General features: G+C 35.7%; 2 protein-coding genes across 2 annotated transcripts in view; one reads left to right on the top strand and one right to left on the bottom strand.

Moving 5' to 3' along the window:
• Positions 1-633: 633 nt before the first annotated feature.
• On the top strand, positions 634-1,626 carry LOC132095653 (2-oxoglutarate receptor 1-like). The gene has a single exon (XM_059500788.1). It carries the CDS (start codon positions 634-636, stop codon positions 1,624-1,626), a length of 993 nt encoding a protein of 330 aa, XP_059356771.1.
• Positions 1,627-6,117: 4,491 nt separating this feature from the next.
• Positions 6,118-22,557, bottom strand: part of hs6st3b (heparan sulfate 6-O-sulfotransferase 3b) — a 67,862-nt gene continuing 51,422 nt past the window's right edge. Inside the window, exon 2 of the mRNA XM_059499895.1 lies at positions 6,118-6,917. Coding sequence (XP_059355878.1) covers positions 6,203-6,917 — 715 coding nt within the window. The 3' untranslated portion in view covers positions 6,118-6,202. The remainder of the gene's footprint in view (positions 6,918-22,557) is intronic.

Here is a 22,557-nt window from a genome sequence, read left to right as displayed (position 1 = left end):
GAACAAATATCATAAGAGACAGAATCGTTATCACTTGTACAGTACTGCTTCATATTTTTTACTAGTGTCATATTTTTCACTGACGTGTATTTTTTCGTGTCTTCACGAAATTCATATTCCAGTAAAGGCCAGTAAAGGCAGCGTTTTTAGCCAGCATTCATTCACTCATACTGATCATACTTCATACTTTTCATTTATTAGTGTTAGTCTTTTTGAAGTGACGGATCCGTGTCTTCACAAATTTAAACTTGCACATTTTGAGCACCGAACAATATGTCATTCCTGTTGTTGGTTCAGTTCGTTATATTTATTGAGTAAATTATTCAGTGACTCATTCATAAAACACAAAAGGCACATTATTGCCATTAACATGCAGAAAATGCCACTGAACAAAAAAAAAGTGCTGTGTGAAAAGTCATGAATTATCAAAAACATTATATAATAACTATATTACTATCTGATACTGTCAATGCATCAATGTACCAAGATAACTGTAAAGTGTGTTTTTAAGTTTATATTTTATGTACTGTATTTTTCAATTATATATACTGCGTTATAAGGCTACCTTGACTCATTAAATAAACAATATAAATTTACATTTTCAGTGTAAAAAATTGCCACAAAAAGAAAGCAATGGCGGGTCTGGAAACGAATTCAACTGACTGTTTTCCAGTTGATGAATACATAATGACTTATTATCTGCCAGTGATGTACAGCATCATTTCTGTAGTTGGAATTGTGGGAAACTTCCTGGTGATCATCATTTACCTGGTAAAACTCAGGCCTTGGAAGAGCAGCAGTATTATAATGGTGAACCTGGCAGTAGCTGATCTGCTGTATTCGTCGAGTTTACCTGTGTTGGTCCACTTTTATGTTACTAAAAACTGGACCTTGGGAGAGTTCATCTGCCGTTTAATCCGCTTCTGCTTCCACTACCATCTCTATGGCAGTATCCTCTTCCTAACCTGCCTCAGCATCTTCCGTTACATCGCAGTAGTGCACCCGCTGAAGGCTGCTGAGATCCTGAGGAAAAGATGGACCATCTTGGCTTGTCTGGCAGTCTGGGCCATTTCCTTGGTGGAGATCAGCCCGATGCTGGGGATGATTACTGTACAGCAAGATGACAACATTACAAAATGCCTTGACTTCGCCAGTAATGATCCACAGGTGGTGTGGTGGTATGGTTGGATACTCACAATGTTTGGATATGTGTTGCCATTGCTGGTGGTGTGCTGGAGCTACACTCACATTGCAGGCTCTCTGGGCAGCAGCATATCCAGAAACCAACCGAGTCGTTCCCGAGTTCGCATGCTGTCCATTCTGATTCTGGTTGTGTTTGTGCTGTGCTTCTTGCCATACCATATCATGCGTTTACTGAGGGTGAATAGCCTGCTCAGACCTGGCGTGTCATGCATGGAGAGGAGAGGTATCCATGCAGCATACATATTGTCACGACCCCTGGCTGGCCTCAACACCTTCTTCAACCTAGCACTGTATACACTGGCAGGAGACAAGTTTCAGCAGGCTTTCTGGAGCTTTGTGCACAGGAAGGGGCACACAAGCGGCACTATATTTGTAATCCACTCTCCAAACAAAGAAAGACCTCATGAGGATCTGATACATTAAGTGTTATATATATGTGTGTGTGTGTGTGTGTGTGTGTGTGTGTGTGTGTGTGTTATATTATATATATATATATATGTGTGTGTATACTGCATACAGTATGTACTGTATATAGACACTATAATGAAGTTTGGGCTTGGTAAGATTTTTTGAATGGTTTTTGAATGAAGCCTCTTATGCTCACAAAGGCTGCATTTATTTGATAAAGTAAAAAATGAATGTTGTTCCAGCCACATAATGCTTTAAAAATAATTTTAATATGCTGATTTGGAAACATTTATTGTAATTACCAATTTACCTTTATATTTGTGTGAAAATTATTCAGTTCAAAAGAACAACATTTATTTTAAAAATAAATGTTATAACGATAATGATGTAATGGTGTTTGTACTGTAGCATTATCAGTATCTTAACTGTCACTTTTAAACAATTTAATGTATCCTTGCTGGGGGGAAAAAGGCTTCATTTTTAAAAAAAGAAAAAATCTTACTGACCCTAAACTTTGAACAGTTGTGTATATATGTATATTAATACTGGTATCGTTTTACAGACTTGTACAAAATGTAAAATAGTGGGTAATAGCATTTTAACTATACTGTATTTTGTATTACTGCTACTTAGTTCTATAATGTGAACATTATAAAAAGAAAAAATGGAATTAGGGTCAAACAATTAGTAATGTAACGTAAAAAAGTTAAATTGTAAATACTGTTAATTATATATATTTAAATTATAAAAAGTATTTTAAAAGTATTAAACCTATGTATATACTTTTTACTCTACTTTTTCTACTTTGTTACTTGAGTAACAAAGACATAATCTTTCAGTGATAAAAGATATTTCAAGTGTTCTGAAAATTATATTTCTGACAACTGGACAATTTCTGTCACTTAGGACATAATCAGGATATATCATTGCAGACCATGATGATATGGAAAATGGTTTTCAGTTAACCGGTGGATGAATCAGTCATTGTCTTATAACATGACATCTTTTCATGCTAAATTACCAGAGATGCGTCATTGTGGAACGTAATTTTGGCGTGCAGGTTGATACCCCTCTAGCTGGTCCCTCCAACTGTTTCTTATAAAGGTGAGCTAAATAATAGTTTTCAGTTATGAGTTTTTCAGTTACCAGCTCAATTTTAGACATACCCAAAATTCACATGTGAATTTGTTACCCATGATTACGATATTCTACCATCAATAGTACTGCGGTAAAGTTAGTTGTACTGCTTAGTTGCTTAACTTTCCAAAAAGGTAAATAAATGGAATCTAAAATGATTTAAATAAAATTAGTAAATTAGTCAAAAATCTGAACCGTGCAGTTATTTGTTAAGATCAAAACACATTTTATGAGCAATCAATGCAATTTTCGAGGCCTTCACACACTTACAGTGTCCTTCACCCTGTCTAAATAGGAAACAGTAAAACATTGGTGGTATCTCTGCCCTCTAGTGGTTTAATCACACAGACTATAGAACACAGAGACTATAGAACCTTTGAGATCTTTCCTCATTTGGACACTTAAGCCACACTTTCTGTAAAAATACATTTACATTAGATACAAAATATCACACCAAATGGCACCTGCAAACAAGTGATGCCAGACCTCTGAGCAAAACTAAAACTTCATTGAAACATGAAATATGCATTATAACAAATGCTTGATGCTTCAGCCTGTGGTCAATATAATTAAGAACTTTAGACATTTGAGCATCACTTTTTTCATCAATGTGTCCTTGTGGTATTTGTTATTTTACTTTATGTAAGTATGTATAATATTAACAATAAGGCTTAATTAAAAGTAGTATTTATAAAACAAGCCAAAACAACAAAATGTACAGACTTATTAACATCTGTATTTCCCATAAGGGGTTATTTTTAATATCATATTGCACTTAAGTGAACAAAGCAATTAAAACACATTGCAACACTTATATTCATTTCAGAACACACACACACACACACAAAGATGCACACAAACTTGCATTGGTACATAACTTCAGGCCTTCTGGCCTCACAAAAAAATAAATACAAAAAAAGAAGAAAAAAAAGAAAAGAAAAGACAAAAAAAACATATAGCAGCACATATTCAAGTTAAAACATCTGAAACAACATACACAAAGATAACAAAACCGTAAACTTCTGTGGTCTTTTTTGGTCTGCAATCATTTCTGCAACTGCATTCCAAAACGTTGATCTTTAAAGGTAGCCTTTCCCATTTTCTCCATAACCACAATGAGCAATACAGATAGTTTATTTGCTTTTAGGGATAGCAAAATCACCCATTATTTTCCAGATGCGATTTGCATCAGCAGGGTTCACATCTTTTATTCATTTGCAGGGTTCATATATTTTATTCATTTGTACACAGCATCTGCGGATCTAGTTTTTAAAAGGAGCCACAAAGCACAGACCAGAAAAAGCTTTTCTTTTAAACCACCAATGGTTCAAGGATGGAAAGACTACAAGTGTTTCATTCCCTGTGACTTGGAAGTTCTGGCTTTAGAAAGTTTTAGTGTGGATGGACTACACAAATGTGTGAAACAGCACTGGTGAAGAGACAAAATAATCACCCATTCATTCAGTTTTCCTGATATAAACACATACTTCTCTTGCTGCTTAATGCATTTCGTATTGGATTCTTCCTGTATAGGCCTGTGTACAAATATTCCCAAAGTCTTTATACAGGTCCATTGCATTTGCAGGTCACATGTGAACTAATGAGACAAGCATTTGAACTTTGAACAATCATGTGCAAAATTTTTTTTTTTTTTTTTTTTTTTTTGTGATGTGAATATTCTTTCACCTTTAGGGGGCATACAAACATGAAGTGTTTTCACAATCCAACTGTGCTATTTTTTTTCTTTTTTCTGCATTCATTATTTACATAATTTCTCAAGTCATAAGAATGGTATTGTAATTTATAAAATTTTGACTTAGTGAGCTGTGTGGGTTTTGTTTGTCTTTTTTTTTTATAACTTTCATGTGCATTGCATTTTATTAATTTTTTTACATATTCATGTTCATGTTCTTGTGCAACTCATACTCCAATAAATAATACTTGACAAAAACAAAGAAGAAAAAAAACATTGTAAATATCATATAGTGTTTACAATAGCAACTGTAACAGTTCTCTGCTACTGTGTCACAGTAGCTCTTGTTGTGACGGAATCTGCTAACCCTGAATTGTACAACTTATCATTGAGAAACTACTAGAGACTAGAGATTCTCAGTACAAACTGTCTCCATGCTGCAAGCTTGCTTCATTTTTAAAAAACAAAGAGAGAGAGTGTCTACTGAGAATCTTTACTGGCAACAGCCCTGAGTGTAAAAAACTTGTCAGCATTTTACTGCATTCACTGCCTAGCTGATTTTGAATGTAAGAACACATCTTGAGTTTACACCCTTCACATTTCCAGGGCTGTAGCTTTATATAACTCTGTGGTGTAGGGTTTGTTGATCCTTTACAAAGATGTCGGAGGTTGCTTGGCGAATGAGCACAGATCTTCCTTTTTTTCAGGCTATATACATCGCAGCCTTGGTTTTATTGCAAAGGAATCAGCAGAAATCTTGAATAAACCACACTGCAAGAATCATTTTCTTAAACAGTATTTTTGCTATGTTTTACAGTAAAAATGTGAAAAACTAAATCTGAGAGCTAAATGAGTAATTGTAAAAAAAAAAAAAATTGTATTACTGAAAAGTTGGATCTGTACTTGCACTGTGCAAAGTAAATACATTTTATGCAAAGCAAAATATGAACACTTCTCAGAGAATAGTCACCACTGTTCAAATGTTTAGGGTCAGCGAGTTAAAAAAAATTATACTTTTATTCAGCAATGACCCAATAAATGAATCAAAAGTAACAAGACATTTATAATGTTGCAAAAATGTCTATTTCAAATAAATGTTGTTCTTTTGAACTATATAAATCAAAGAATTCTGAAAAAAAATATATAACAGTTTACACATAAAGTAAAACAGTTTGGTGTTTGTTTCATAAACTCCAAATCAGCATATTAGAATGGAGTAATGGCTGTTGGATTTCAGCTTTTACAGGAATATATTTAAATAGAAAACAGTTATTTTAAATTGCAATGTTATTTCACAAAATTACTGCTTTTACTGTAGTTTTGAACAAATTGATTGATGACAGCCTTTAACAAACATTCTAAAAAACAATTATTGTATCTTCAAATACAAGTCTATTTTTCTCATCTTTGTGTTTACTTTTCAAGTTTAATTTCGTATGTGTGTTGATTTAAGCAGTAAAACTTGTTTTAATGTTTAAAACTAAAAAAAGTATTTTAAGAAAAATAAAAGTAATTCAAAATATATATATAAAAAAAGTCTAAATTAATAAAAAATTAGCTTCTTATGTAATTTACTCTGTAATTTTGTTCTGGAAAATAAGTCAAAAAATACTGCTCAAGGCAATGATTTTTTTGCAGTGCAACAGGCTTCATTAAAAAAACAATAATAATAATTTGATTGACAGAGCCCAAAATGTGACCTTCTCTTCCTCAATTGAGCCATTACGTTCTCTGTGTCCCGGTGCATGTTTCCAAGAGGTATCACCAATGGACCACTTGGCTGGCATAGTCCTCAGTTGTGGTGACCTGAGGTTGGTTTTCCACACTGGGCTGTTTGTTCTGGTTGACTCTGCGCTCCCTGAGCCAGCGTTTCTCTTCTCGCCTCTTCAATCTCTCCTCCTGCCGCTCACGCTGGCGGATGAACTGGTATCTCTGCAGGAAAAGTTCCTTGGCGAACTCGTACAACTGCATATCCAGGAAATTCAGTTGCTCAATGCGTCTGCGCATGTCGTCACGCAGCTCTACATTGGCGGCACGCGTGCTGTTGATCTGAGTGAAGGCGGAAATGAACCGCAGACGGAAAGTGCGCTCGAACAGGTACTGCGTCTTGCGCTGGAACTCCGTCAGGCCGTAGAAGGCCATGTTCTTCAGGTTACTCTTGGCGCTGGCTAAGAGAATGGGGTTGCGCTCGCTCTCGTTCATGGTGGAGAGGTTGTAGCAGCCCACCAGGCTGAGATCGGCTAGCATGCGCACCTGCCGGTTGTTGGCCAGGTTTGAAGGGCAGTCCATGAACTCATGCAGCGTGACCCCCGACCAGTCGTCTCCGTTATAGCAGGTGGGCAGCTCGTCCTGTGTGGGCGACCGGCCGTCGCACATGTGAAGGGAAGTCTTCCAGGTGGCACCACGCTGCACGTGCTTCCATTCGCTCAGGTAACGTGACACAGGGTCTCGGAGCATGGTGATGTAGTAGAAGTTCCTGAAATAAAAATGACAAAGTTACTTACATTTTATTTTTATTTTTATTACTTTCTCTTTAGCAATTAAGTTTGTAAGCCATGTTGTAGAACAAAACATGAAAGTCTCTTTAAATGGATAGTTGACCCAAAACTTAAAATTCTGTCATTAATTACTCATCCTTATGTTGTTCCAAACCTGTAAGATCTCTGTTCATCTTCAGAACAAGTTATTTTTGATGAAATCCGAGAGCTCTCTGACCCTCCCATAGGCAGCATGTGTGCTACCATGATCAAGGCACAGAAATGTAGTAAGAACATTGTTAAAATGGTCCAATGTGAGATCAGTGGTTCAACTGTAATTATATGAAGCTATAATAATATTTTTGTGCACAAAGAAAACAAAAATAACTACTTTATTCAACAATTTGTCTCATCCACATCACCTTGGCGCCATTTTTCACAATGCATGCAAGTACTTTGATCTGAACGTCAACAATATATGCACGTGGTGCTGCTTAACACGCATGCGCTTTGCCTTTGTTCAGATCAAAGCATGTGCATACAGTACGTCGTATTACTCTGAATTGTTGAAAAAAGTAATTAAAAGTATTCTCGTAAGCTTCTTAAAATTAAGGTTGAACCATTGATGTCACATGGATTATTTTAACGATATCCTCACTACATTTCTGTGCCTTGATCATGGTAGTACCCTTGCTGTCTATGCAGAATCAGAAAGCACTGGGATTTCATCGAAGATATCTTAATTTGTGTTGCAAAGATGAACGAAGGTCTTACAGGTTTGAATTGACGGGTTGGTGAGTAATTAATGACTGTATCTATCCCTTTAAGTAATGTTAACCACAGGCCTTATAGCTTACTCATAGTAAACTCATATCCTTGTGGTGTTTAAAGTCCTTATATTGCAACTCATTAGCATTTTACATTTTAGTAATTCACATTATAGAACAAAATGTGAAAATCTAGGTGAGCAAAATTTTTCTGAATGAAATTGAACATGGTAAAATGTGTTTGCTAAGTGACTAAATGTGACGTAAGAACAATTACAATTCACATCCTTGTGTCATTATATAGCAACTTTATGTTCAACTAAATTTATGTTGTAGAGTAGTACAAAATACAAAAGTCTCTTCTAGTAATGTTAACCACAGGTCTTACTTTACTCACAAACTGAGAGCAAAAACATGCAGAATGGTGTTTACTTAATGATCAAGTGAAACATAAAAACACTTAACTAATATGCTAAAACTGTTTTATGAGTACATAATCTGAATGAATCTGCAGAATTTCTAAAGGTAGACATGGTAATGTGTCTCCTAATTGACTAACTGCTAATTAAAAACATACTTTCCTAATACAATGGCTGAAGTACAATTTGTCAAGCATGTAAACTAACATCCTTGTGCTTTGAAGTCCTTGTTAGTCATTTAATTAGTAATTTATGTTATGGAACAAAATGTAAAAGTCTCTTTGAGTAAAGCTAATTTTCTTATACATTAAAAGCCATATTATGAGTAAAGATTGTGACCACAGAATGGAGGTAAACATGGTAAAAATGTGTCTGCTTAATGTCTCAATGCAATGTAAAAACATTCTTTGTTAAACACAATTCATCAAGCATGTTAACACATCCTTATGGGGCTTAAAATCCTTGAATAATAAAACAAAAGTTTTTTCAAGTAATGTGAACCACAGACCATATACTCATAACTGAAAACTAAAATAGCAAAATACATAAAAAATAAATAAATAAATAAAAATAAACTACACCAAAATCCCATGGGAAATTCTAGACATACTGTATAACCCATGGAGAATTAGCCTTTCTGGTGAACAAATTCACTTATTGACTGAACAGCTCTATTCTGTGGAGCTTTGTGTGTTGTTTTTTTTCTCATAAAAATAACCACGATGAACTTATCAACCTGTCATCTAGATTCCACATTTCAGTCATACAATGTAATCCATCTTCTCAGTCCTTGTAAGCTGGAGGACAGACACAGAAGAGTGAAAAACTGATACGTTTCAATTCATCCGTCCTCAGCAGTGCACCATGGAGAAGGAGGATTCAAATTCAAGAACAAAAAGTGTGTGCATGTCTTATTTAGTGCGTAACTTAAGTCCAAATTTTATGTAAGCTAAACATTGTTACATTTTTTTTTCAATAGCATATACTTAGCATAGCACTTAATGGCTGAGAAAATCTTTTTATTAGCTAAAACATAATTTCCTGATTTCATTCCATTTTTACAGAGACCCGCACTTTGTTTGACGTATTAACCTATTTAATCTTAGCTACGTTGTTCCAAATTGTTTCTTTATTTACATTTATTTATATTACAGCCACAATGTAACTAAAAAAAGGGAACTAATCAGTACAATGTGGCCACTGTTTACATAAAATGAGGGAACAAATTGATAAAATGAATCCACAATTTAACTAATACAAGGGAACAAGTGAATAAAATGTGGCCACAAAAAGTCGCTGAAGTACATTTTTAATAATATTGTTTTTTTTTCTTTCTGCATGTCATGTGCAGGGCTTGATATATATATTACTGTAACTTGTTTGTATTTCCAGGTGAAAGTATACTATGCATTTTGGGAATCTTGTTACAGTACACACCAGAAGGGAGCCAGTGAAAATCTAAATTTAATCAAATGATGCCTAAATAGCTATGATATTTGCCTGCTGGTTAATATAATCCAGTAGTGCATTTGGATTCTGATTAAAGATTTTAAAGACCAAGATCTGTATTCGTTTGAAATGACTCACTATAATAATAATCAATTTTTATTTGATTAGTATCTATCAACAGAAGTTACAGCTGTATCTGATGCTGTAAAGAACAGTCGAAGATACATCTACATTCACAGTCAATTAGAACAACTGTAAGTTGTTGCGCTTACGTTTGAAAAGCACGTGAGGGAACAGATGCCACCACAGTGTTATTAGCAGCAGGCCGATGCGTTAATGAAGAGAGAGAAACCAGGCACAGTCATGGTCTGATGGAGAATGGGACTGAAGCAGGTGGCGACCGCCTCTGTGCTGGAAGAATAGTGAATGAGGCAGTTCTGATGTTCCCCCAGAGAGGACAGACGTCCTGGACAGAGAATACAGCCTCTCTCTCACCTTCTCTGACTCCTGAAGTTTTTAAGGGCTTTGACTGTATGGTACATGCTGTTGTTTAATGATCTAAGAAATGTTTACATTACAAGTAATTACCATTTGCCATAACAGTAGCCCTTTTGATGAGCTTAAATGTTATATAATGAACCTCATGGTTACCTGTTGAACGCTATGCGGGCAAGGAGACCAGAGGCCATTTTTTAATATGTGACTGGTTACTAAAGCACACATGAGCCAAGCTAGTTGTTATGCTTTCTCCAATGGTAGAGCTGCAGACCTTGGTATAATAAGACTATCTGTGATTTTTTTTCAGTTTACGGATATGACATGACATGACCTGCATTGGCAAATGACGTATGTACTGTATGTTGTTTCATTAAAAAATCCAAGCGGTCCGTTCTAAAATATAAATCCTTATTATACACTTATGAAAGTGTATCTGGGTAAAGTAAAGATGCAGTTTGGAAGATGGTATCTTTTTGCAATCTCTCTTTAATAGCATTTTGGGTTTTATTTATTTATTAAAAATGTATTTAATTCCAGTCTATGCTATTCAGTCCAGGATTTGCAGGATTTGTATTTCAGTAATAGCTTTAAAGTTTAACCCATTGTATTTTTATATTAATTGTAGCCGATCTGACTCGAACCAGACAAATTAAAGAGTCGATCAGGGCTGTGGTTGAAACATGAGCCAAATTCCTCAGGAGGCAACCGGAGGTCATAACACATTCTGTGCCACAAGTCCCGAGCAAGATGACCAACCAACCAACTTTTTCACAGAACAGCTTTCAACATTAACACCACTAGAACAATTATTGACAATTTCAATTTCGGAGAAGAGATTGTCAAATTTGTTGTTCGTAATTGAAATGCAACGCTGGACATCATGTGTAAACCCATGAGAGTACTACACAAGATCTTTTGACTTCCCCCACCCAGCAGAACCAGACTGAAATTCCTAAGGGGGGGCTTTTTAACCTCTGGTCTCCACAGAAAGTTTTGATAATGACACAGAAACTTTCTTTTCTACATATATATGGACCAAAATGAACTCAAAAGGACTTATAAATGAATATCAGTCCATCGCTTCACTCCATATTCATTTATGTGTAACCCACACATTTGACTACCATGTTATAATCACTTATTGTGTATGTCTTCTAATAACTATTGGATAGCTTAAAGATACATATTTGTGTTTAGTGTGTACGAATCTGTTAGCTTGAAACAGTCATGACCATCAGTTATTTGTCAAATGTATCATATTCTTGTTATAGGAATCATGTCCAAAATTAGACCCTGCAAGAGCGGGAAAATTCGGACCACATGCTTGATAAGATAACATATGATTTATGATACCCCCGAACCAAGACAATATCTGATTGGTCAAGACAACATTTGAGGTGTGGCCAACAGGCCAGTTTAAATACTTAGGACACCATAAAATCTGGCTTTTAGTTTTTAGCTATGCTTCTGCTATTACTCATGCCTGCTTTTAGTTTTAGCTTTGCTTCTTAGCTTTAGCTTTTAGCCATGCTGTTTGTCATCACTGTTCTTTGAGCGCGGTTCCAGCGTGCTTCGGCCTGCACGCCTGCTGCTACTTACCCACGATGAGAAGAAACACCACCTAGTCTCGTCAAACTTTACATCTTTTCTTTTCAGTTTGAGAGTTTCGTATTCCGAGTTTTGTAACATCGAGTCTCCGACGTCTGACCTCGAGTGCCTGTTTAAACTTCAACCAGCCACACAACTCTGCGTCTTCAGCCAACGCCCAACCACAGGCTTCCCAAAAACACTTCAGCAACTACTGAACTTCCAGCCAATCAGCGACATTGGGAAACCCCTTTCAACGACGACAAAGGGGACTCCCTTTACACAGGAGATGCAAGTAACTTTACCTCCAGACTGTGACCTTTACTGGTGTTTTTAATATAATTTTTAACCTCATTGAGGAACTCAATGCGAGGGCTAATTAAGTGATTGATGGCTGTTCATGTCTATGCAATTTAACGTATTGCTGTAAACTTGGGATTCCACATTTCCATTCTCTTAAACTCATTCTTTCCCTAACTTTCGTTTTACCTGCAACTTGTGTGAATGTATGAGTGCGTGCGTTTATGTGCTAGATTAGTTTATAAGTCTTAGATTTATCTAATAAAGCCTTATTCATATTGAAAAGAGAAGTATCTTGTGTTTTCTGCTTACAAGTTAATGTCTTAAACTGCCGATCTTGTTACTGTGCTAATTGATAGTGTTTTCACTATACTTTGGATATTAATATCCAGCGCAGATTTGATGTTAAACGGCTCGTTCAGTGAATCGCAGGGCGTCTCAGTGATCAGCCGTGAAACAGTGATTCTGTTCAAATTCCCTTTAAAATCTTAAATGATTCCCTTTGAGCTAAATTGACCTGTTTCCCTTACATAATTTTATACTATTGTTGTATTTATCAATTGATGTGCTTTTGTCATTGTATTTATATATTTTTCTTTTTAATTTTCTATACCTTAAATGTATACCTATCTCAGTTTTAGTTGTAGTAATTTTAGTCCTTCCTTCAACTTCAACTTAGTTGTAAGTTGTCGTGTCAACATTTCTAATATTAAAGTTCAATTAGGTTTAGGTTTTAAATCTATTATTTATATTTTATTTCAGCTCTATTTTAATTTACAAAAAGATAACAATAACAACACTGATTTAGCTCACTTGAAGAGTTTAAGTCTGTGTGAAGTGGTTGTTACTGATATCAGATTGTGACTGATCGTCATGATGGCAAAGGGGAAGCAAATATTCAGATTTTTACATAAAACAATTGACAAACAAGATTAGCTTGCACAGATTAACTGTTCACCACGACACTAGCAAGAAGCACTATTGATGAAAACTATTTTAAAAATAATTTTTTGACGACTTAATGTTGAAATATGTATTGTTTAACTCCCCAATCTGTCCAATTTCAATTATCACACCACTTGTTGAACATATTTAAAAAAAGAAAAGAAAAAAGAAATGACATTTTTATCTTTAATCTGCAGAGAAAGAATTCTGATATATATATATATATATATATATATATATATATATATTATATTATATACATATATTATATATATATATATACATACACACACACACATTCCATTACATTTAAATTGGGAATAATTGAATCTACGAAGACTCCGGTGAGGAAGTATAAATACTGTAGAAAAGAGACACTCATATTTGTAAGTGTGTCAGGGGAAAATCGGTAGCTAGCGTTACATGATGATGATGTTGTGTGGGAGGGAAGCCTGTCAGGGTTTAACGCACACACACACATATAGAGGGGTGTCAGGCTGTAGGGTGTGATTAGAATCCTGCCGGCAGCAGCTGTATCCGGCTCATCTTTCAGAGTGGGTGGAGTGCAGACACTCTCTCATTAGCCTGTCCCAGGGACACAAACACATGCAGGAAGTGGTGTCAGAACAAGCCGACTGCAAAAAGGTCATGGTGAGCACCATCAGTGTCACAGTATATTAGCCTCAAACGGCTCCAGCTCGGCCCTTTGCCTCAGCCAAGAACAACCCAGGTGCAATTGTGGTGAGCTGTGCTCGTTTCTTTCTGCTCGATGATATGTATTTGAGTCATAGCCCACAACCATTCCACGAAGCACCCATTTCTGCCCACAAAATGTTACTGAATAACTGGGAAATGTCTTCAAATATACTGCATGTCTCTCTTGGCTTATAATAACAGGAAGAAATGAATTCAGGAATTTTCTAACTTTTTAATGTCTACGAGCTCCAGTTTTTTCTTTCTGAAACATAAAGAGAGATATTTACTGTGCAAAAAAAAAATATATATATATATATATATATATATATATATAAAGTTGCTGCTTACAATTTTACTCTTATGCTGTTATTATATTAAATTCAAATAATTTGATTATAGAAATATTGTATGAAATATCTCATTAATGTATACATTTTTTATGAATCCTTTGCACTACTATCCAAAAGTTTGTGTTTGGAAAGGATTTGGATTTTTTTTAATGTCCCTTATGTTCACCAAGGCTGCATTTATTATTACCAAATTATTATATATTACTGTTATATATTATTACATATTATTACCAAAACAAACAAACAAACAAAATTAATATATATATATATATATAGAGAGAGAGAGAGAGAGAGAGAGATTGCTATATATACTCTGTATAGATAGATAGAAAGGGTGAGCGTGATTTCACCAAGTACAACATGTTCCTGGATCAACATCCTTGTTGATCCTGGAACAACATTCCAATCAACCAATCAGAATGGAGATATAATTTTTCAGGAAATATCTTTTTTAGACTTACAATCAGGGTTAGGTGCTTCTTCACTCTTGTTAATCGGCTATCATTTCCCACTGATTTTAGGAATAAATTATGGGTAGGGTTAGGTTAAGGGGTAGGGATTGGGTTAAGTCTATATTTTGGGCAATAAATGTTGATCCAGGATCATCAAAAGATGATGATCCAGGAACATGTCTTACTTGGCAAAATCACGGCGACCAGATAGATAGATAGAGAGACAGACAGACAGACAGACAGATAGACAGATAGATAGATAGATAGATAGATAGATAGATAGATAGATAGATAGATAGATAGATAGATAGATAGATAGATAGATAGATAGATGGAGGAGGGGGAAACAAGTTCTTAACTTATTCTAATACCACTAAATCCAATTATGGGAAAATAAAATTGATACACGCAATATTTTATCAACTTAACCACACCAATTAAAGAATAAGGTTAAATTCAGTTATCAAGTCACCTTCCAAGTATTCAAAGAAGGACTTTTCAGTTTTGAATGAACTATTTCTTTAAGGAAAGTTTGCTGCAAACAAGCAAAAATAGCCCAGCCGTTCATCTAAAGTAGACTGAGGCAAATGTGTTTAGAGATTACCTGAGGTTTACCAAACGTCTGAAATCGGAAGCCCAATGAAGCTCTTCAAACCCAGGGAGAGCGATCGTGGAGTGGAACAATGTGTCTCAATAACACTCAGCTGTCAACAACTAGAGGCAATACGCCAAACAGCTCAGCACGGCAGATTTCACAGAGTGCAGTAACTACAGGAAGCGTGAAAACAGGTGAGACCAAAGAAATGAAATGTCACAGCGCATTAATGAATGATTCTTGGACTCCTCTGAGGATCTGCTTATACTTGACACATTTATGTTCAAACTGAAGTGAACTCTTGTGTAATGTGGAAAAATCACATATTTTATAATGATCTCCTATACAGTACTGAGATTAAAGGAATAGTTCACCCAAAAATGAAAATTTGCTGAAAATTTACTCATCTGAGCTGTAATTGAGTTTAAGATTTTGAGAAATTTTGCACTAGACTTGCATACCAACACAGTGTGCAAACAGCTGACAAATGCATCAGTCAAAAAACATCTAGATGGATTTATTTCTTACAAACACACAGCTTTTCACTTCACAAGATGGTCATGTGTATTATAGTGATGTTTTTATCAGCTTTCAGTGGATTCTGTCGGCACTTCAGAGGATGTATTAGTGAGCAAGTGATGTAATGCTACATTTCTCCAAATCTGTTGAATTGAAAGAAAAAACTCAACTTCATATTGGATGGCCTGAAAATGAGTACATTTTCAGCAAATTTTAATTTTATAGTGAACTATTCCTTTAAGTACACAGCAAATTGAGCATTTTGTTGGCCTTTCAGATTGTTCATATACCTTGTAATTAAATAACAGAGAACTCCAGAGTTATTAAAGAGCAACCTCTGAGCAAACTATAATTCTTCTATAGTGCTGCTCAACTATGTGCAAACAACTAAATAAGCCACTGCACCAAACAGGAACAAAAAGGTACCTTCTGATAGCATTATGCTAACTGAAACCATCCAGACAGATCTCTCTGTTCTCTAGCTGTGTCAGTTTCAGACCTGTGGGTTCTGATAGCCTGTAATTAGCCACAATGGCACAATCGCGCTCTGCTATTGTCTATCCAATTACATTCTGCCACTGAGCCAAATATATGTAGCCAAACTATATGCTTGCTACTAACAGAAGGTTTAACTTTCTCATTTGACTTGGCAAATGCTTACTGATGAGAAAAGCTCTTGAAAAATCCCAGACTCTTTTGTTTGTTGCTTGAAGTGTTGTGACTGGTTAAGTGGCCTAATCAGCTAAGAAAGAGAAAAAAACATTTGCTTTAGTACTGCTTACAGGAGACATTATGTAGCTTGAAGTTTCTTTTTCTAAGTTATACTGCATTTTGATTCAACTGCAGTAAAGTTGTCCTGCAAACTCAGATGTGCACATCGCTTCATATCTGACCTCACTGTATCAGATGCAGTAAAGTTCACACACACACACACACACACACACACACACACACACACACACACACACACACACACACACACACACACACATATGAACACCAGAACACAAAAAATGCACATAAACGCCTGTAGGGCCTACTGTACAGTATATGCTTGGTTGAGGCTTCACTATTTCCAAACATTCTACCAAAAAAAGGCCATTTTCACTTTTTTCACCATTGACTTATTAAAAAACGAAAACGCACACAAGGTGGTAATATGGTCACAGCTAGAAGCAGGCTGTCCATTATATCTTGGATGTGAATTTAATTCAATATTTCAAGGGTCTGTCCTAAATTAATCTTTATTTATGCTATTGTAATAACTGATATGTTGGTTGATATTGTATATTGATATTGGGATTAGTAAAATGTTTAATATTTTTTTAATGGAGTCTCCTATGCTCATCGAGGCTATATTTATTTGATAAAAAACACACACACATATATATATATATATATATATATATATATATATATACATACAGTACAGACCAAAAGTTTGGACACACCTTCTCATTCAAAGAGTTTTCTTTATTTTCATGACTATGAAAATTGTAGAGTCACACTGAAGGCATCAAGGGCTATTTGACCAAGAAGGAGAATGATGGGGTGCTGCGCCAGATGACCTGGCCTCCACAGTCACCGGACCTGAACCCAATCGAGATGGTTTAGGGGTGAGCTGGACCGCAGACAGAAGGCAAAAGGGCCAACAAGTGCTAAGCATCTCTCGGGGAACTCCTTCAAGACTGTTGGAAGACCATTTCAGGTGACTACCTCTTGAAGCTCATCAAGAGAATGCCAAGAGTGTGCAAAGCAGTAATCAAAGCAAAAGGTGGCTACTTTGAAGAACCTACAATATGACATATTTTCAGTTGTTTCACACTTTTTTGTTATGTATATAATTCCACATGTGTTAATTCATAGTTTTGATGCCTTCAGTGTGAATCTACAATTTTCATAGTCATGAAAATAAATAAAACTCTTTGAATGAGAAGATGAGTCCATACTTTTGGTCTGTACTGTATATATATATATATATATAATTTAAATCTTTGATGTAGCACTAAATTTTTACCAGCCATTACTCCAGTCTCCAGTGTCACATGATCCTCCAGAAATCGTTCTAATATAATGAATGATGATCAGTGTTAAAACTGTTGGGCTGCTTAAATTGTCACTGATCCAAACTTCCATATATACAAATAATTATTAAAAATATATATTTTCCCAGCAGCCATTGGGCCCCTCCCAAGTGTAGGCCCCTGGGCTTCAGCCCCTTATAGCTTGTGCGTTAATTCACCCCTGGACTTCAGTAAAGATTCTTGGTTGGGGCAATGTGTGTCTTCATTCACCCAGGGAAGCTGATGTATTTACAGTTCACAGTGACAGCATTATAATTGAGGCTGAGAATGCACTCAGAACCTCTATTGACTTCTGCCTTTTCCTCATTCAGTTTTCTTCCTGTGTCTCACAGCCATCAGTTCTCCGGCGGGACTTCAGACCTTTCCTCTAAAGCAGTGGTTCCCAACCTTTTTCAACTCGCAGCCCACACATCCAAACACATATGTTTGCGCGGCCCACTATCTTTATTGAATGAACTGACAATGAACAGAAAATAACTCGGGCTGGCACACCTTGGTATAACTGCTGTTGTTCTGTAGCACATGCAGCAAAAATATCTAAGATAAATTGGTGGTTTATCCAACCAATAGGCGAGCTCGAATAGTGGAAGCATGGTTACAGTTTAATATTTATTTTTTTGTTATTTAATTATATTAAATGATGTTACTATGTTATGACTTAGACACTTTTACATATATTAACAATATTATTTATTTTAATAGTAATTGGCAGCCCACCTGCAATACCATCGTGACCCACTAGGGGACCGCGGACCACAGGTTGAAAACCACTGCTCTAAAGGTCTGAACCCCATCCTTGCCCTTCTATCTCTTTTCGTCTGCTCGGCAGCCGTCTATTACATATTTCGTCACTGTCCCCATCTCCTGTTCTTTCGTCTTAATTATTGGTATCAGATATGACATTTTGTCTCAGTGCAGGGATATTCTGTGTGAACTGACATTGGACCAGAATCATACTGGAAGATAAACCAGCGGATAAGGATGATCTTTTAGTGCTGTCTGAGGAGAAGAACAGAGGCTAGTAACAAAAATTAAAGGCCCAGATCTGCTTCAAAAGAACCTGGAAAAGTCATACAATTTTTATAGAAATATTTCATATAGTATTCAAGCCACATGGAAGTAACCTATATAAATATATAGGTTTTGATATAGGTTTTTAGTGACATATATATAAAGTTGGCCATTTTCCTATATAATATGTACATGTGCATGTGCATTATATGTATATGTGCATATAAACTGCATATAGGTTTCATATATGTGCCTATGAACTCATGTAGGTTCTTTCCATGTGGGAGTATTTCTATACTGCATTGTGTTATACTTGTAGACATCAGAGGCGGAACAATGACTTAATTCTGCAGGTCAGTATGGAAACTCTACCTGCAAAAATTTCAGCAGATTATTTCAAAACTGAAACACCTGCCATTCACAAAGTTCCACACATATCTGTCCCTTAAAGGGATAGTTCACACAAAAAAGAAAATTCTGTCACAATTTACTCACCTTCATGTCAGTTCAAACAGTTGCTGGTAGAAATTGACTTCCATAGTATGGAAAATGAAAAATAAAAAAATAAAGCAGCATTTGTTAGAGCAGTGCTGCTTTGTTTACAGCGTTACCGGGGAAACAGCTATTTTTACTGCTTCAAAAGTGGCACCTAGTGGCAAAGAATGAAACTGCATTTTTATTCAAACCAACGGAAAAGACATTACGGTGGGGTGGGCAATATGCTAATATTGGGATACACCTTGGGATTCGTTTTAAAAATGACTAATTTCAATGATTCAGAGTTGACTCTTTCTTTTGAGAGACAATAACTTTATACACAGTGCACTTTCAGATTTAAGACTTTGCAGGATGTTTTCATTCACTTAGAGCTTAGTTACACACTGCATTAAAGGTCATTTTCAAAAATCTATAATAGAGACACTTTAATATGTTCTTTATGTTCTTTAAATTACACTTTTATTGACAACTTTGAAAAATATTTTTATAGTGTACCCTCAGATTTATATAAATCTCTTTCAGTTTCCGTTTCTGTTTTCAGTTTCAATCGAATTAAAGCCCTGGCATCTTCACACCAGCAAAGCTGCAGACAAGAATTTCCCAGAAAATTTCACAACTCCAACATCCAGTCCAGTCTGTCTGTAACAAATCTTTGTGTTTTGTATCGGTCAAATGGTTTAGGGCTGTCAGGTTTTCATTGTTCTTCTAAATGTTGTGTTAAGCAGTCAAAAGGTTTTTATTCTGTAAATCTGAGCTTGCCTCTAGCAGATCCTCAGGCCAAATGGCAACTGTAATCCCAATACTATTTCCTAGCACTCCACCCCTCAGGCCAGAAACTGCATTAACAACTATACACAATACTGAAGTTTAAATGCTGAAGAAAACACAGCATGAGGCAAATGAGACCAGACAAGGTATAGCCTGATATGGCAGATGCATCCCATTTGAATTTCATAATGTGAAATATTTCGAAGTGAAACAAGATATACAATAACAACAAAAACTGTGTCATGAAAAGTTATGTATCAGATGGTTAAAGGGAATTGATGTCATCAGCCGAGAAGGAACATAATTTCAGAGAGAGAATAAGATATATGTTAATCAATATTTTTATGAAACATTAAAAAAAAAAAAAAAAAAAAAAAAAATTTATCATATCTTCTGCCACAATCATGCAAAATCTAGACCTGAAAATGTTATAGACTTTTAAGGATGATTGATACAAGGGGAAAGACAAAGTAATGCATATTAAATAAGTCAGTGCACTTAAGATTTCTCATTCTGCAGTGACATTATAATAGGCATGCTGCCCTAACAGCAGAAATGACATTCACAATCTTCAGTCTCAATATCATTAGTGCTCTTTTTTTTTATATCATAGATACAAAGGGAACCATACAAAAAAAGAAAACTGACAACCCCCCCCCCCCCCCCCACAAACACACACAAAAGTTTGCATATATTGCAATGTCAACTAAAAGCTACAATTTAGAGTTTCAGATGAATTAGAAATCCTGACAAAACGGTTCTTCTTTAGTGCATTTTAATTTGCATATCGTTATAGTCTATGGTTAGCGCTGAGAGCTTCTGTCGAGTCTGACCAAGTTTTAGACCACAGTGTCTTTTTTGAAAGACTATAATACATTCATTTGGCAAAGAATGATTAAAAGTGACAATAAAGATGTTATAAAATTTTCTGTTAAAATAAATCCTGTTCTTTTGAACTTTCTATTCATCAAAGAATCCTGAAAGAAATGAATCACAGTCTCTATGCGAAAATTAAGCATAAATATGTTTTGTGTTTATTTCAAATGTTATTTTATCAGGCTGGCTACTACTTTCCCCAGTTATCAGGAAATTGTTTATAACACCATTTCCAAAGCAATTTAGCGCTTCCATTAAATTCTCATAAATGTCTTAAAACTAAATTATATTTAATAACCTTACATTTTGCTATTAAACTCCAAACTCACTGAAGGTGTTTTATTTCCTACTCATATTTATCCTCTTTAAGTGAGTGACATGACATACAGCCAAGTATGGTGACCCATACTCAGAATTTGTGCTCTGCTCCCATCCAAAGTGCACACACACAGCAGTAAACACACACACACACACACTGTGAACACACACCCGATACTGAACACACACCCGCTTTATAGTAGTATAGTAGTATAAAATCAAATGAGCCATCTGGCAAATGACAAAAGCATGAGAAAATATAGAATCTATGCCACAAAATAAGTCTGAAGTCGCAAGAGTATATTTGTAGCAATAGCTAACAAAACATTGTATGGGTCAAAATTATCGATTTTTCTTTTATGCCAAAAATCATTAGGATATTAAATAAAGATCCATGTTCCGTGAAGATATTTTGTACATTTCCTACCATAAATATATCAAAACTCAATTTTTTTGATTATTAATATGCATGGCAAAGTACTTAATTTGGACAACTTTAAAGGCAATTTTCTTAGATCTTAGATTTTTTTTTGCGACCCTAAGATTTCAGATTTTCAAATAGTTGTAGCTTGGCCAAATATTGTTCTATCCTAACAAACCTTACATCAATGGAAAACTTATTCATTCAGATTCATTTCAGATGGTGTATAAATCCCAATTTCACAAAACTGACCCTTATGACTGGTTTTGTGGTCCAGGATCACATTTAATGGTGGATCTACTCAATCTTTAAAGATTCACTGCTTACATAATCAAGCACATTGTTTAATGTGATTATAAATTGAATACCTTAACATCTGTATCATTTAAGCTTACTAAATATTTCATCAGGGTATTTTTAAGTAGAATGCCACATCTACAGATTTCTTCATCTGCTTCAATCTTGACACAAGCCACATGAAACCAAGCTAGCACATGCAGATCGACTGAATTGTGAACAAATTTACCCAACATAGGCTCATCACTTTCTTTTCTGTAGTCTTACACTAAAACAGTAATGTGCTCGCTTCTGCTGCTCTGCAATCTTCTCCCGTTGTCGCCCTTGACAGAATGGAGCGAGAGCCTGGAAACATGCATTATTTGTAATGGATATCATTCCCTAATGGTGCCTGTACTCCCTCTGGCAGACCATAATGGACCGTTTTCCAGACTCTCTGAATCTTCTTCTGTCTCTTTGATAGTGACGGAATGGGGACGGCATGTCACCTGGGAAGAAACAAGAGCAACGAGCGGTCCTTCATTTACTTGTCAGGAAGCTGGCATTAGGGGTAGTTGACATGGTGCGCATGCTGAAAATGGCACTCGCTGGCAGTTACAATGTAGCAAGAAAGCCTACCCTTCGACCCAGGTGCACCACGACAACCACATCACTGTTCAGAGCACAGAAAGGTGCTTTTTACCAGCTGAAAAAAACACCATAATCAGTCCAAGCTTGCTATTAGCTGGTCTGTTCTGGTTCAGCTGAACACCAGACCAGGCTGGGAGGCCAGTTAGAGCTCCATTGTGT

Source organism: Carassius carassius, chromosome 19 (genome assembly GCF_963082965.1).
Source record: "Carassius carassius chromosome 19, fCarCar2.1, whole genome shotgun sequence".
NCBI classification, from domain to species: Eukaryota; Metazoa; Chordata; class Actinopteri; order Cypriniformes; family Cyprinidae; genus Carassius; species Carassius carassius.
This window is presented reverse-complemented; position numbering and strand designations above follow the sequence as displayed.

What these genes read in the sequence shown, in the direction of transcription:
- LOC132095653 (XM_059500788.1), top strand. Translation starts at nt 634, where the DNA reads ATGGCGGGTCTGGAAACGAATTCAACTGACTGTTTTCCAGTTGATGAA.